General features: G+C 49.8%; 2 protein-coding genes across 3 annotated transcripts in view; both read left to right on the top strand.

Moving 5' to 3' along the window:
- Positions 1-11,210, top strand: part of arid4b (AT-rich interaction domain 4B) — a 37,242-nt gene extending 26,032 nt beyond the window's left edge. The window contains exons 16-25 of one of the 2 annotated variants that reach the window (XM_037973699.1): positions 5-108; positions 205-404; positions 3,871-4,053; positions 6,262-6,346; positions 6,460-6,667; positions 6,745-7,965; positions 8,102-8,212; positions 8,305-8,523; positions 9,104-9,250; positions 10,044-11,210. In XM_037973699.1, the coding sequence (XP_037829627.1) occupies positions 5-108; positions 205-404; positions 3,871-4,053; positions 6,262-6,346; positions 6,460-6,667; positions 6,745-7,965; positions 8,102-8,212; positions 8,305-8,523; positions 9,104-9,250; positions 10,044-10,201 (2,636 nt within the window). In that variant the 3' untranslated portion in view covers positions 10,202-11,210. The remainder of the gene's footprint in view (positions 1-4; positions 109-204; positions 405-3,870; positions 4,054-6,261; positions 6,347-6,459; positions 6,668-6,744; positions 7,966-8,101; positions 8,213-8,304; positions 8,524-9,103; positions 9,251-10,043) is intronic. The other variant, XM_037973700.1, reaches the window with a different exon arrangement.
- Positions 11,211-12,977: 1,767 nt separating this feature from the next.
- tomm20a (translocase of outer mitochondrial membrane 20) lies at positions 12,978-14,736 on the top strand. Its single transcript, XM_017424244.3, has 5 exons — positions 12,978-13,200; positions 13,409-13,455; positions 13,533-13,614; positions 13,731-13,873; positions 14,621-14,736. Exons 1-5 carry the CDS (start codon positions 13,077-13,079, stop codon positions 14,663-14,665), a joined length of 441 nt encoding a protein of 146 aa, XP_017279733.1. The 5' UTR covers positions 12,978-13,076; the 3' UTR covers positions 14,666-14,736.
- Positions 14,737-16,065: the final 1,329 nt, after the last annotated feature.

Here is a 16,065-nt window from a genome sequence, read left to right as displayed (position 1 = left end):
GGAGGAGGAGGAGGAGGAGGAGGAGCGGCTCCTCCTGCCCCCAGCTCAGAGGAGCAGAAGACCCAGGTGGATGGAGAACTTTGCAGTCCACCGTCCGCAGTCTGCCAGGTGTGTTTTTTACCTTAATGCTCTTTGATTTGAGCGTCTGTCCTCCATCCCAGATGTTTGACCGGTTTCCTCTCCTCCTCCTCCTCCTCCGCGCAGGAGGAAAAACCTGACGCTCCCCGTGACAAAACGGAGCCCGAGCCGCCGAAAACTGAAGGGAAGGACGGCGGGAAGACGGATGAGGAAGACGGGGGCCTCCTGAAGGGGAACGCGGACGAGGGCTCGTCGACGTCCCGCCTCGACGCGAGCGACGTGAAGCAGGAGCGGGACGACGAGCGCGAGAGCAAAGACAACTCCGGGTAGGTGCTCCGACGTCACGCAGGACCGAAAATGTCCCGAAGCGTTCGCTGTACTCTGAGGGAGCTCCGTTAGCAGATAAGGAGTGAGGCCTGTTAGCTTAATGACACTAATACCCACAATCCACCTCTGCCTGCTAACCAGAGAGTGGAGCGCTCTCCTCTCTCCTCGACTAAGCTCTTACTCGCTGCCCTTTGTGCTGCAGTTACTTTCCCCGGCTCGGTCAGCATCAGCTGGCAGAGACGTCTTAGAGCGCCGCAGCCTGACCGCTACCTTTCACCTGGCCTGCCACGCCGCGCTCTTCGTCTCTCTGTGTGTTTGGGTCCGTTTCACCGTGGCGAGCCTCCCTCTGTCGACCTCTGCCCTCTGCAGATCTGTCTCTCCCTGTCTCCTCTTCTCTCTTCTCATTTATTTTATTTTATTTTTTAGCTTTTGTTGTTCAGCTCTTATTAAATGTTCCATGTGTATGAATGTTGTCGCTGAGGCATTAACCCTTCAGAGCTTCCGGTGCAGTTTACCCGTAGAGGACAGAGTACCCTACGCTGCCCCGACTTTGCAGAAGAAGGTGGGACGTAAATGTAAATAAAACCTGAATGCAATGATTCTCAAATCCTAGAATCCCAGATTTTATTCACAACGGAACAAAGTAAACATCAAACTCGGTAAGGTCATTTTGAGCTTTGCTGCTCTGTGAAGCATCTCCTCTTCTTCCAACATCAGTCTGTAAACATCTGGACCTGAGGAGAGCAGCTGCTGAATGTTGTTCTAAAACCTGGACTAATGCACCCCCATACCATCAGAGAGGCAGGCTGACCTCAGAACAGTTCTCCTCTTTGGTCCAGAGGAGACACATCTGTTCACATCTGGCTTCTTCTCTGCCTGATAGAGCTTTAAGCAGCATTTGTGGACGGCACGGTGAACTGTGTTTACAGACAGTGTTCCTGAGCAGAACCAGAACCAGAACCAGAACCAGAACCTGTCAGCCTGGAGAACAGATTCAGCCTCTAAAAGCTCGTTTTATCTCCTCTCCTCTTTCTGACCTGCTGATAATTAACCTGATTAGTTACAGAAAGCTGCTCCAGATGTTTCTGGCTCTAGTTTTTTTTTTTTTTTTGGATTTGTTTCTGACAGAAAATTAAAAAAGCTTCTTAACGTAAACATTTGATTTGTTCGGTTCCATTGTGGATAAAATGTGAGTTTATTAGATTTGCAAACCATCGCGTTCTGGTTTTATTTTACGTTCTGCGGTTCAGGTGAGCAGTTTGTGCGGGGTTCGGTCTTTGTAGGCGTGTCCTGCTCGGCGCCTGGATCAGAACTTTCTGACCGGTTTCCGACAGGCGCTCCTGTGTGTCAGACGTGAGGGACGGAGGAGGACGTCCAGCGTCTGCTCGTTGAGGTTTTCAGGTTGTTGCAGAGACGAGCGTTACTCTCCGTCTGTAGTTTCAGGGCGGGACGTCCTGCCGGCGCCCGGGCCGCGGGCTGACCTGAGCTGTGCTGATAAGGTCGCACCTGTTTGATGTTTGCAGCTTGTTATCTGGGCGTGAGCTGAGTGAAGGTTGCATCCCGGTGGCAGGTCTGGATTTGTAGCCGGGGAGGATGTAGTTTACCGTTAATAGATGCAAACAGGAAGTGATGTGAGTGTACAGTTACTCGAACAGAAGCTTCCTTTTCTTTGTGGCTTTTTATTCATAACAGATTATTTTTTTTACCCTTAAAGGGATTTTCTGAAGTGGGGTTCTGTAGCAAAGTTATGAACAATCAGCATCCTACCTGTTGGAGGAACAGGCTTTAGTCCGAACGACTCCAGGCTCGGGCGTTTCGTGGCGGTTCGTTTGACTGATTATTTTAAAAACAAATTTTGTCATTTCCGTAGAGTTCGGTGGTTATTGGCGAGCTCAGACGGCAGCGATCCGCTTTGGTCTTGGCTGCTCTCAGACTAGCCTTTAGCTCATCAGTCCGGTCAGAATTAAACTCTTATTCCTTCGAACTCAAAGATGAACACCTCACAGTGCGACTCGAAGGGGAAACCGTAATCACGCCTCAAACTAAAAGACCTAAAAGGAGCAAAACAGTTTTAAATGAGACGAGCGTTTGATTCTGTGGCGATGGATGTTGACGCGTCACGCCTTGGAGCTGTCCGACCCGCTTCCTTCGGCGCTTCCACGTCTTCTTGGTCCAGTTAAAATGGAGGAATGGCTGATAGTTCTACCAGTTTTACAGCGGCCGAATCGGGACGCAGATCCTTCACAATAAAAGCTGCTTGCTTTGTCTTTTCCTGAGTCGAGTGGAAGCTTCGACGTCGCTCGCTCGATGCTCCTCGGCTAGAAGCAGCAGCTAACTTCGGGCGTTTTACTTCTTCCCCCCTCGGCGCTCCCAAATGCCGGCTTTAACGCAGAAGGCGCCTGGTCCTGGAGGGCCGGCGTCCTGCACGTTTCAGGTGTTTCTCCGCTCTTCAGCCGGCCTGCAGACGCCCGTTACTCACTCATTCATTCAGACGAAAGCAGGGAAACGCCTGAAACGATTCAGGCCACCGCCGCTGTGAACGGTTCACTTTCTGCCTTCGTCGCCGCCGTGATGCATCGAAAAACAGATTAAAATTCCCACTCCTGCTGTCAACAAGGGATGAAACGTTCCTTTATAACTTTCTTCAGAACCCAACTTCAGTAGATCTAAACTATCCCTGTTTAAACATTTATAGTTTCTTTTTTGAACCTTTTTAAGGATTCAGCACTGAAGTAGTTGCAAAGTCTTTGACCTTTTGTTGCTGTGTAAACAGAGGCTTGAAGGTACGATGAAGTACCTCGTGTTGTGTTTGAGTTTTAAACTCGAGGCGTCCCCGAGTGTGATGCGTTTTCCTCCATCTTCTCCGTCCGACATTAACACCAGAGCAGAGAGGGGCGCCGAGCGTCGAGCCGCTCGGGATCGATGGCTTCCTCTCAGAGCTGCTTTAAGTTGCTGCTACCTGCGCTAACCTGTGGCCCCCGAGCCTAAAACTCTTACCCCTCCCTCCCTCCCTCCCCGCCGCCAGCTTCGACGCCTCTTTCCCACTCGCTCCTTCCTGTGGCTGCTTTGTTTCTCACAGTGTGTGTATGAATGAGAACCTCAAGCGTCTCACGTGTGGATTTAGGGTCAGACAAACTTACAGTCGACTTATTTTCCCATAATCACTGCCATTAAAAATATGTCTTATTTGCTTAAAACTCTACATGTACTGTTTTATTGCTCGGTTTATTGCCTTAGGTTACACCGGACTAGAGCTAAGAAATAAACAGGAAGTTAATGTTTCTGTACAGATAAAGGTGTTGTAATGGGACAGGGCAGGTGAGGGCGGAGCTTATTAAATAGAAAACAGGCTTCTGAGCAGCAGGCAGCGAGCCGGGTGGATGGGGCGGGGGCTTTTGTGGTGTGCAGTTGTGGGCGGGAGGGGTCAGCCTAGGGCCAGGAAGTGCTGAACTGTTTTTCTTGCAGGGATGACAGCAGTCAGGAGGGGGAGGAAGGGGAGGAGTTTGAGTGTTACCCCCCGGGGATGAAGGTGCAGGTGAGGTATGGGCGAGGCCGCAATCTGAAGACGTACGAGGCCACTGTGAAAGAGGCAGACGTGGAGGGGGGAGAGGTGCTCTACCTGGTGCACTACTGTGGCTGGAACGTCAGGTAAGAGGACGTGGGGAGAAATCACCCTATATTCACCCTGAGAACAAGGAAACGAGTATAAACCGTCACAGAGAAGTTGGTTTGTAGCCTTTTGTTAAAGAAAGAAAAACCCTCAAAGGTCACCGAAATGACTCGAAACTGACAGAGGCAACAAGAAACAAAGACGTTGATTTCAAATTGTGATTTATTTTAAAAAACAAACTGGTTTTGACAAAATGGATGGTCCTCCCAGAAAGGGACATGTCCTGGAATCAGTCAGGCTGCCTGTTTAAAGGGGGACAGGTAGTCACAGGGCTGTTTGGTATCACGGTGTGTACCACAGGAAGCTGAGGACAGAGTTGTCTCAGGAGCTCAGAAAGACAACGACTGAGCAGCAGAGACTGTCAGACCGTCTCCAAGCAGCTGGAAAGAAGGTTCAGGTCCACAGGACTGGAGACAACCTCCCTGGACGTGTCCACAAGAGGACAACTGATGACAAACTGAAGAGATGGATAATAAAATGGTAACCAAAGAGATCAAGGTCAAAGATCACCAGTGTCAGATCGCACCATCAGTCTGAGACAAAGTGGACTTATTGGAAGATGATCCAAGAGGACACCAATGAAGACAGACCCATATTGAGACGCCACAGAGCTTCTGGGAGGATGTCCTCTGGACAGATGAGACAAAACTGCAGCTTTTTGACAACAAGTCCCATCAGCTCTGTGTCCACAGACCCAAACATGGACCAAAGACCAGAACCCTGAACCTACAGGGGGACATGGAGGAGGCTCGGTTCTGTTCTGGTCCTGGATCTGTTCAGGGTCCAATGAAACCTCAAGACTATCAAGGCTTTCTGGAGCCAGATGTTCTGGTCTCAGTCTCAGCTCATGGGTCCAACAGGACAAAGATCCAAAACACCAAGAACGGGTCAGAACCAAACATTGGACCGGTCTGAAGAGGCCTTCTGAGCCCTGATCTAAATCCTGCTGAACATCTGTGGAAGGAGCTGAAACATCTGGAGGAGGAAGCCTTCAGACCTGAGACAGCTGGAGCAGGAGTGGACCAACATACCTGAGGACACCTGTGGACAGCTGTGGACAGGTGCAGAAGTCTCAGAGTTGCAGTAATCCCTGGATTGCCTCAAAAAGTTGTGCAACAATTTGTTAATTAAGAGTCTCGTCCCTTTTGGCAAAACCAGTTTCATTATTTTCGTTAAATTGTTTAACGACTGATTTTCTTTTTCCTTCCGTCAGCCTCGAGTTTCTTCAGCGACCTTTCTCTGGGTTTTTTTCTTTCTCCAACGAAAAGGCTAGAAACCGATTTATTTGCGTCTGTTTATATGATTTTTTTAAAAACAACACTTAAAACTTTCGATTTACCCTGACGGGATCACCGCCTGGCGGGCGTCCCTGCAGCATTCCTCTGCAAACTGAGCTCCAGTCCGCTCCCCCGTCGGTCCTCTGATTCTGGAGGACGCGGCGCCATCTAGTGGCAGAAACAGCTTCCTCACTCAATCTGACCTCATCCCCTGTCTGTCTGTCCCCCAAGATGTCTGTCTTTTATTAAAAATAAAACCTAAACGGGCTGAGCTTCTCAACCGATCGAATTTAACTTTAATTATTTTCTGATCTTTTATCTCAAATCCCACAATGTGAACTGCTTCGGGCAAAGTGCCGCTACACTCACCTCTACCTCTCAACCCTCTCCCCCCTCCCCAGTGGGTCAGGGTTAATGCGGTGTTAAGAGGAGTGTTAGGGTACCATGACACAGAGGTCAACTGGTGCACTCAGCATTTCATTGTCTTCAGTGTTGTTGTGTGGTCCTCCAGCACTCTGATTAAAGACGGTGGGATGTTTCTGTTGTGTGTGACGTTTCATTTCCACTCATACGACCCACGTAGCTCCCTCGGTGCTGTTGGAACTCTGTCGAATAAACTCTGTGTGGTGGCTGGTGTGTCTATTCTTTCTTTCTTCATCATGAAGGTTTGTCTTTTTATTTCCCGCCCCCTCCTCCCGACACACACACGCACAAACGCCATCGGGTTTCCTCGTTTGCTGCCGAGGCTTTTTGTGTCGCAGCAACACGCCGCTCTCAGTCAGTGCAGGTGTCTGTGTGGGTGGTGGTGGTGGTGGTGTCAGAATACGCCTCGGCTTCTTTTCACTGACCCAGACGTCCAAGTCGCTTCCCGTCTTTGTTACTCGATTCTTTTGAATCTTTCGCTTCCAGGTACGACGAGTGGATCAAGGCGGACAAGATCGTGCGCCCCGCCAACAAGAACGTGCCGAAAATAAAGCACCGCAAAAAAATAAAGGTACGGTTTTTTTTTAAATTTTGTTTTTTGTTTTTCGGAGCGCGGTCGCTTCTGCCGGCCGGCGCCGACCCGGTTGTGGAATGAAACGGCGGCTGTGTTGAAATTCCCAACAGAACAAAGCCGAGCGGGAGCGGGACAGGTTGGAGAGGCTCGGCGACAGGGAAGTCCTCGGCCCGCCATCCAACGCCAGCCGTGTCCCGCGCTCCAAATGCGGCCTGAGCCAGGACGTGTTCTCCAAGACGGACGAGGGCGAGGACAAAGGGACTCGGCAGTCTCCGGTCAAGTCGATAGAAATTACCTCCATCCTCAACGGCCTGCAAGGTAGCCGAGCTTAAAACGCGATCTGTGTCCAAGCTTGTGTCCTTGGAGTGAAGCTAACGGGTGTTCTGTCTTCTCAGCCTCCGAGATGTCCACAGACGAGAGCGAGCACGAGGACGAGGACGGGGGGGACAATGAAGAAGATCAGCCGAGCGGCAGCGTCAGAAAAGTCCAAACCGAGCCGCCCCAGATAGAGCGCTGGGAGAGCGGCGCCCCCTCTGAAGGGTCCAAGGCCTCCTCGGTTCCAGGAAGGAGCCAGGAGGTCGCGGGTGCCGAGAGCGCCGACGTCTCGAGGCGCCGGGGGCCGCCGGACGCGGAGGGGGAGGCGAGCACCAGGAAGAGGAAATCTGATGGCGCTGCCGAAAGGATCCCCAAAGCACCAGCCAAAGCCAAGACCCGGAACACCAGGAGCGCGGACTGGTTACCTGGTGGCTCTCCAAGGAAGCTGGAGGAGAGGGGAGCCGGTCCTGGGGGGGACAGAGGGGACAGAGGGGCTTCATCCAGCAGCAGTTCGGACGATGAAAGCGCAGCGCTGCCAGAGTCCCAGGCTGGAGAAGTTGAGCAAAGCCGCCCTAAAACCAAAGGTTCATCTTCCAAGAAGTACAACGGGATGAAGGAGAAAACCGTGAGGCAAGGTGGCTTCTGGGAGATTCCCGAAAAACGGGCTAAAGTGTCTGGGAACGCAGAGGAAAGGGCCCTGGTCCGCCCGAAAGGACAGAAGGACGTGTGGTCCAGCATCCAGGCCCAGTGGCCGAAGAAGACTCTCAAAGACTTGTTCTCCGACTCGGACACAGAGGCTACCAACTCCCCTCCCCCTCCAGCGCCGTCACGTCTGGACGAGCCCGGCGTCGAAGAGGAGGCCGGCCCCGAGGACGAAGCCTCCGAGGAGCAGATGGAGAAGCTTCAGGAGTTCCCGAGCAGCGGCAGCAACTCGGTGCTCAACACCCCGCCGACGACCCCCGAGTCCCCCTCGGGCGGCGGGAGCGCCGTGGAAGACTCGGGCCAGGCGCAGCCCTCCCCGCCGTCGCTGCCCCCGGCCTTGCCCTCGGAGCCGGTTCCCGACGCCCTCCCTCCGGGTCCCGCGCAGCAGCAGCAGGAGGAGGCAGCGGGCGGGCGCAGCGAGACGGACAGCAGCACCGTGGAGGTGGAGAGTCTGGGCGGCGAGCTGCAGGAGCTCCCGCGGGACGACGGGGCGGGTTCCCCCTCCAAGACGTTCGACGTCAGCCTCTCCTGCAACAGCAGCAGCTGCAGCCTGGAGCTGAGCGGCGGCTGCCAGCTGGACGGCGAGCACAAGTCCAAAGGTACGGAGAATAAAAACCCAGATATTTTGCTAACAGACAAAGTCAAATTTGTCCTTCGTTCGGCAGCAGATTCGCTCTTTTCTTCGTTTCGGTGGTAAAATGGCCGAAACTCCTCACCCGGTCTGTTTCTTTGCAGCGTCTGTGAGTCAGAAGCGGCAGAAAGAATCGCCGGCGGGCGGCGCCGCCAAGAAACACAAACCGAGCCGCAAGAGCCTCGGCGTGCCTCCCAAGAAGAACAGGAAATCAGGTACAAGGCGCCGGCGTCCTGACCTCCAACAGCGGCGGCGGGAAGTCCTGCTCGTGTTTTTTCTCTCACCCTCATCCCATCTTTTCGCCCAGCAGCCAACAGCAGCGACAGCGAGGACCAGTCCGCCGTCGAGGGCGCCGCCAAACCGGCCGCCTCCAAGAACCACGCCTCAGACCTGAAGGCCGCCGCCTCGTCCCCGCCCAAGTGTCACGGCCGGTCGCCGCCCTCCAGCCATAAGTTCCACAAGCAAGGCGACGCGGACCACGGCCACGGGAGGTCTCCGCGGGTCTACAAGTGGAGCTTCCAGATGTGTTAGTGACCCGTTTTCTTGTCTTCGAATGCATGTCGCCTGCCACCGTCAGCGGGCGGATTGTGTGTCAGGGAGGAGTCTCAGCTACTACCTCACCAGATTCAATCTGATAAATCCACCGAGGTACGGCCGGTTGAACCGGGTCGACTCCAAACGTTAATCATTTGAGTCTCAGGGAGGAATTTATCAAAATGGATTTTGTTTTGTTTCAAAATCTGAGTTTTTGGTGGTTTTGTTCACGAGAAAACTTTGTTTTTTAATTTCTTTTGTCGGGAACTGCAAACCGTCAGAGAAAAACGGTCAATTATATGGATTATTTGTGGAAAACTTCCATTTAAAGGTAGATTTGGAGGATTTTTTTGATATTTTAGTCGCCGGGATCGCTGGATGGTGTCTTCATGGACTCATTTTTACACAAATCTCATTTAAGTTAAAGTAAAAAAATAATGTTTTTTACACTCGGACTCATTTCGTCAGCACGGCTCACATATTTGTACCTAAAAGGTTAAAAATATGGAGTCTTCTAATGAAACGTGTTTCACTAAAAGGAGCTTGATCTCGTTTTTCTCGTCTCTCCTCAGCGGATCTGGAGAAGATGAGCAGTCTGGAGAGGATTTCGTTCCTTCAGGAGAAACTGCAGGACATCAGGAATCACTACCTCTCCCTCAAGTCCGAGGTGGCTTCCATCGACAGGAGGCGGAAACGCATGAAGAAGAAGGAGCGGGAAAGTAAGCTTCATCCGCCTCTCAGCTCAAACACGAACAAATAACGGCGGCGCCCGCCGCTTAAAACTCGTTTTATTATACTTTTTGTACGTTAAAGTTCCCGCGGGTCGAGGTTGTGTCTCGGTCTGATAATTAAATCAGAGGATTTGTTTTAATTTCAACTGCAGCTCTTGAGATTATCAAAGGTAAATGGTAAAAAATGTAAAACTAAAGAAGTGATGCTGACATATCTTTGATTACAGAACCACCGAAGAAGGCGTGAAGAAACTCCGGCTTTAGTTTTCTGTTTGATTCTGATTATTTATCTGCTCGTTTTAGTCTCATAAACGGATTTTAAAGCCGCAGGCTGCATTAAGTTGAGCTGAAAGCAGCCGAACGCGTCCGCAGGAAGCATGATTTGAGCCTCTGATGGCGCCGATCGCCGCCGACAGGCGACATGTTGAATCTGCTGACCTGCGCCGCCCGAGAGCTGCGAATAAACTTCATTTAATGTCGTCTAAACGGTTGAACTGAACAACGACGCCAGCCGAGTAACGAAATAATTCCCTTAGTTTGTCAAGAGGAACTACTTTCTGAGGCGGAAACGAGACTGACTGACTGATATTTGGAGTCATTTATTTTATTTTTTTATAAAATAAGAACTAATATTACCAATGATCTGTGCAGAAACCTCAGCACTAAAAGCTGCAGTGAGTCAAAAATAAAAAACGGAATCATCTCGTCGGAGCAAAACGATTAATTTACACACAAGTGGCAACAATACATGAAATAAAAACAGGCTGTTTTCCTCCCGCAGGCGCAGTGGCGGCTTCCTCCTCCTCCACCTCCTCCTCCTCCTCCTCCTCGCCGTCCTCCAGCTCGCTGACGGCGGCCGTCATGCTGACGCTCGCCGACCCCCCGGTGTCGTCGTCCTCGTCGTCCCAGAACTCGGGCGTGTCCGTGGAGTGCAGGTGACAGGACGAGGCGGCAGGAAGCAAACCGCACTGAGCACTTAACCAGCAGCCCGGGTGTTCGCCGGGGCGCACGAGTCGACCCGCCGGCGCACAAAGCAGAAAAAACACGAAACAAAACGAGCACTATTTTCTACTGACAACTGTTTCCTTGGCAAGCTAACGGCACTTAAGTGCACTTTTATGACGACTGTAAGGGGAAGAAATTTGTCAAAAATCCTTCAGATCTTTTATCCTTTTGGTTTGGATTAATTGAACGTTTCCCAGATTTGTTTTTAGCGAGCAATAACCGTTTCCGTTCGACGGCGTCGTGTCGGGAGGGGGCGGGGCCTCGGGGGGTTCGCGTCACTGAAGGTGCTCACTGTAAAGTGCAGGGGGTAAAAAATAAGCTCCTCCTGAGCTACGCCGAATGGTTCGCTCCCGGGTGTGCGGCTCTGAAACGCGGGTACGCGCTGAACGTAAACCAAGCATCCGAAACTGACACGGAGATCCAGAACCGTTCGGAATCATGATGGAAACACGACCAAAAATGAAGTTTTATGTAAAGAAATTCATCAAATCAGAATTAATTTTCCAACAAACTGACCTAAAATTCTTATCCTCCCTCTGACTTTATGCTTTAATGTTTCAAAGTGAAAAAACTTTATTAATTTCACCACAATTTTAAAAACGTGTCGATTTTAATCAGAGGCGATAAAAACTTAAAATAACCATCAGTTTATTTCAGATCTTTTATAAACTATATTTTTGTACGTATCATTTACGTAACGCTCAGTTTTGTTGTCTTTATTTCGAGTTGAAGCAGGAAGTGCGTCCTCTGGCTGCGGACCTGCGGCGCGGGGAAACAAACATGGCGGAACGGGGCGGAGACGTCTGGCTGAAGATCACCTCGGAGCGGGTTCGCCGAATACGAACCAGCTGTCGGCTCTTTGGTCGATCTGTGGGGAAATGAACGCCACGTTATTTTCAATAATTAGAGAAATTATTAAAATAAATACGACTCGGAAAAAAAACGTAAAAATCTAGATTTGTTTTTCCTCCCGGTAACTTAAATAATCTTCCTAGTCCAGTTTTCTGACGGGTCTGTCTTCACTAAGAGTTTGTTTCCTTTGAAGCTGACCGGAAATCCCTTTGTGTAACAAAACCAGCTTTCTGCCCGGCAACGAAATCGCCAAATCTCATCGACCGACGAGTCGTTTGCGGCGCGGCGTCACGTTCCGCTAACACGTTTTTAACCTGAGGAGATTCTTGATTTGTTTGCAGTGAGTACCTTTTTAGGAGGAGCGCTGCCTCGATGGCGGCGGTGGCGGCGTAGAAAAGGGGGTTCCTCCGTCCGCCGCCGTTGACCCGAAGCGCTCGCTGCCCGCTGTCGCCCCGTGCGATTCTACGTACAAGTGGGGGTTTCGGACCTTCCGGGTGATACTGTAGTGCCTTTTTGGTTTTGTTTTTTTTTGGTTTTTCCTCCCTGAGGAACTTTGAGGAAGGACGCCACTCTTTGTTTCCTCCTCCTCTTCGGCGTTTGGGTTCGAGCAGCAGAACCCGTGGACTGGATCACCTGTAACCTACTACTGAACACCCGCCCAGCGCCCGCCGTCGGCTGAACGGTCACGACGTTTTGCTCTTTTTCTGCCTTTTAACGTTCTTCATTTAAACCCCGCCCCCTCTCTCTGGTCACTGACGTAAGTACTGCCCGAACAAACGTCATCCTCGCCCGAACCATGCCCCCCCCCAGCTCTACGACCGGATTAAAGGTAGAGATGTTGTAAAATGTGCATTTATATCATAAAGTGACGTTCGTGTGAACATTTCCAGACGTCTCCGGTGTTTATCTTTGTATAAATCCCCAAACTGTACAAAAAACAAACAAACTGAAGTTACGTTCTGTTTGGCACTTGTATGTAATTGTATGCTTTTGTTATAAATTTGTATATTGAGAAGTGTTTTGAGTCGAGCTATTTAATATCTTGCACTGTTAATAATATGTACTTTTTCTGTACAGACAGTTTTAACTGTAGTTTGAGTGGAAAAACGGAGGGTTCCAGCATGTTTATTCTGCTTTTATAAGTTTGTTTATGTTCTCTGTTCCAATCCCAATAGTTCTTTTTCAGTTCCAGCCCCTTCTTTTTTTATTTTTGTTTGCTTCAGTTTGGGTTTTATTTCCGGTTTGTGTTTCGTTAGGGGAAGAGTGGTGATGCTGGAGAAAACGGAGCTCATCGACGGGGCGGGGGGCGGGGGGGGAGATACGCTCAATAGTATTTATTAGGCTCATCTGATGATGGTCATTGTGTAATTTATTGTAAAAATGTAAGCAAAGCAGAAGCCTCTGTTTGAAATAAATGCCATAGTTTGTGAACGACTCGTCTCTTTTATCAGCTGCTTTAAAGAAAAATGTTTTTCTACGAAAGAAATAAGTACTTTTTCTTAACACTTTATTAGTTTGTGGCTACATTATCTGTACAGGCAATTGAATTAAGCTTTTATGTTGTTTATAGCACGTTTTATACGTCTCTTAAGGGGAATAAACAAACTCCAATTTAACAAATAAAAGTGAAATATTGCCTGTTTTTATGCTAAAAATTAGCATATTTATTTATTAAAGGAACCCTTTTAATACTAAAGAATTAATCTTATTGTCGTGCATTCGGTGAGTCATAAATATTCAATAAAATTGCTTTTGTTAATTTAGCATAGTTTTTTTAATAACTAATATAACATAAGAGAAATACACTTCCGGAAATCCAGCTACATTTCCGGTAATCCATATATGGAAGCGAATTCCGTTGGCATTACGCATGCGTGAGGGGCAGCTGCGCATCTCCTCGCGCTCTTCCTCAGCAGCTTGCTAGCTGCTAGCCGCCGCGCTCGTCTATCTTCGAAACATGATGAGCGGCAGAACGACTGCGGTGTTCGCCGGGGCGTGCGGGGTCCTTTTCGTCGCGTACTGTATTTATTTCGACCGGAAGCGACGGAGTGACCCGCGCTTTAAGGAGAAGCTGCGCGAGCGTGAGTGTTTGCAGCCTGCTTGCTAGCCAACTAGCTAACGTTAGCATCCATGTGAAAGGACGCAGCAGCGAGAAGTTTTGACTGACTTTGTTTTTTTTACTAATTTCCAACTAGTCACGGGGTGTTTGTGCTAACCTAACGTTCCTCGGGGGTCTTGTTGTGCTTTAGAGGTGCGCCAGAAATTAACTGCACGTTTTTCACCTCACAGGTAGAAAAAAGCAAGTCGTTTCCAGTGAGAGTGCAGGTGTCTTCAAGGTAAGACACGTGACGTGGAAGGTTGTTCTTGTCCATCTGAGGACAGAGGATTTTCTCACTGTTTGTTTATTTTGAAGCTGCCTGACCTGAAGGACCCGGAAGCTGTTCAGAAGTTCTTCTTGGAGGAAATCCAGCTGGGAGAGGAGCTGCTGTCACAAGGTTAACCTCAGGAAATCCGTCCGTGACGCGTTCAGGGACCTTTAGGTCTGTTTGTGCGCTCTTCCAGCTCAGGTTCATGACCTGTCCCGCCTTCTCTGTTGTCGTTTCTACGCCAGGTGACTTTGAGAGCGGCGTGGACCACCTGACCAACGCGATCGCGGTCTGCGGTCAGCCTCAGCAGCTGCTCCAGGTGCTCCAGCAGACGCTGCCGCCTCCCGTCTTCCAGATGTTGCTCACCAAGCTGCCCACCATCAGCCAGGTGAGGAGGTCCTGCAGGTGTCAGCGCCCTCAGAAACCCCCCAGCTGCTGCCCGTAGCTTCTGGGACAAGAGAGGGCGCGAGACGAACCTTAGAATCAGCCGAAGCTGAGAGCTGAGCTCCCGCAGCTCTTTGACGGTTTGCCTCTAAGACAGAAACGTGATAAAATTACAGCGAATGTTGAGCTAAATGACTCAAAGTAGCTGAAGCTGCAGGAAAGCTAAAAGCAGCCGAAGCCCGACTAAAACCTAAAATATTTAAATGTAAAGCTGGACGTAGCAAAAAGCAGGGAAAGGGTAACTTAAAGATAACAAAACAGCTAAAATGAAAAGTATCAAAGGGCTAACTACAAGCTAAAAGTAGCATAAAGTTAGCTAATGGCAGTGAAATGATAGCTAGAAGCTAAAGCTAAAAGCTACATGTAGTGAAGAGTAACCTAAAGGTAACAAGAGGCTAACTAGAAGTAGCAAAAGGCTAGTAAAAAGTAAGGCAATGCAAAGTAGCAGAAAGCTAGCCAATGGTAATGAAATGATAGCTAGAAGCTAAAAGTAGCAGCACACCAGCTAACATTTAAAAGTAGTGAAAAGCTGTTCAGAACTAAAAGCAGCTAAAGACAGATTTAAACCAGCAGAAAGCTAAATGTGGAGCAGTAGCTAAGAGCTAAAAGCAGCATCTGAAGCTCGAGTAAATAAAGTGAAACGAGTCGAGTCGTTCTGTAAAAACTTCTTGTCTGTTTGTTTTTGTTGCAGCGAATCATCAGCTCGCAGGCTTTAACGGAGGATGACGTCGAGTGAATGAATGAATGAATGAGTGAGTGAGTGAAAGGGTCCGAACAGGAACCTGCGATTATTCCTTCAATCTTTTTAAAAACTTGAATCTTTCTGCACTGTTGGTTCGCTCTGAGGTGGAACGTCTTCCTCGTTCTTCTTCTTCTGCTGATGTGTAAAATATAATTTGTTTTATTTTCATGTGAAATCCCTTCATGATGACAGATTTTTTTCTTTGTGAGCTGGATGTTTCGCTCTTTTGACTTTTTATGTAAATAAAATAAAATAAAAATCTTGAGTTGGAAAAAACGCTCGCTGGGTTTCTGATCCTCCTTCGGCCAGCAGGTGGCAGCAGTCGCAAACGGAAGGAGCTGAAGCGTTGATCTGGAGCGCTCCGGCTCCTGCGGGGGGAATGCATGTCGCCCGCCGCCACAGTCGAGCTCAGGGTGCGAGTTAGAGACGACTCTCAGCTGCTCACAGCTTGTAGCTGCTTGGTTTATCAGCTTCAGCTCCTCGTCTCTGAAATGAGACGTTTGGTTTTCCTCCTAACGTGCGGGTTCGGTGACCCAAGTCCTTTGGGATGGATGGGTTTATTGTGAGTAAAGGAGGAGGGGGTCCGGGGGGGGGGGACCAGGTCTGTGTCTCCTGGAAGACAAATAGAGTCGCAATTATTTTTATCCCAGTCTGCAGCTGTTGCGCCGAGCCGAGCCTGGACTGCGGTGCTGCCATGAAATGGGAGCAGAGGGGGGGTTGCGGTGGAAATAGTTCTTCTACATAAGGAATGAGACGGCGGCCCAGAAATGTCAAACTGAGACTGAACGCCGTTCCGTTTTCCATGAAGTCACACACCAGAGTGGCTGTGATGGAAGTTTGCCTTTCAGTGGAACCGGAGAAGCCGGGTGGAGGTGGGGGGGCGGCTGCAGGGCCTTCTGACCCCCGAGGGCCAAAGGTCACGATCATCAGCTGCTTCAACATGGCCGCCGCTGTCCCTGAAGCGAACAGAAGACTGCTCCGGCTCCATCGGGCCTCACGGGCGACGACCCAAAGCCCGGTGCGGTAGCAGCCAAGACACGAAACACTCGCTACGTGTCAGATCTGCGTCTGTTAGCAAAATATCTCATGAGCAACCAGACGGGTTTTAATGAAACCTCCAGGAAGTCGTCCTTTCGTAGATCTGATCGGCGTTTCTTCGCGTCATGGTGTCGTTTTTGGTAAAGATTTTCACAAAACGAGCCGTTGGTCGAAGACTGACTGTCCTTTTAAAGCAGGGGTCTCCAATCCTGGTCCTCAGGGCCACCATCCTGCAGGTCTTACTTGTTTCTCTGCTCCAACACACCTGATTTGAATCAATGGGTGATTAACAGGCTTCTGCAGAACATGAAGAGGTGATTTAACCTCTGAATCAGGTGTGTTGGAGCAGAGAAACA

This window comes from Kryptolebias marmoratus, linkage group LG22, assembly GCF_001649575.2.
Source record: "Kryptolebias marmoratus isolate JLee-2015 linkage group LG22, ASM164957v2, whole genome shotgun sequence".
Lineage (NCBI taxonomy): Eukaryota > Metazoa > Chordata > Actinopteri > Cyprinodontiformes > Rivulidae > Kryptolebias > Kryptolebias marmoratus.
This window is presented reverse-complemented; position numbering and strand designations above follow the sequence as displayed.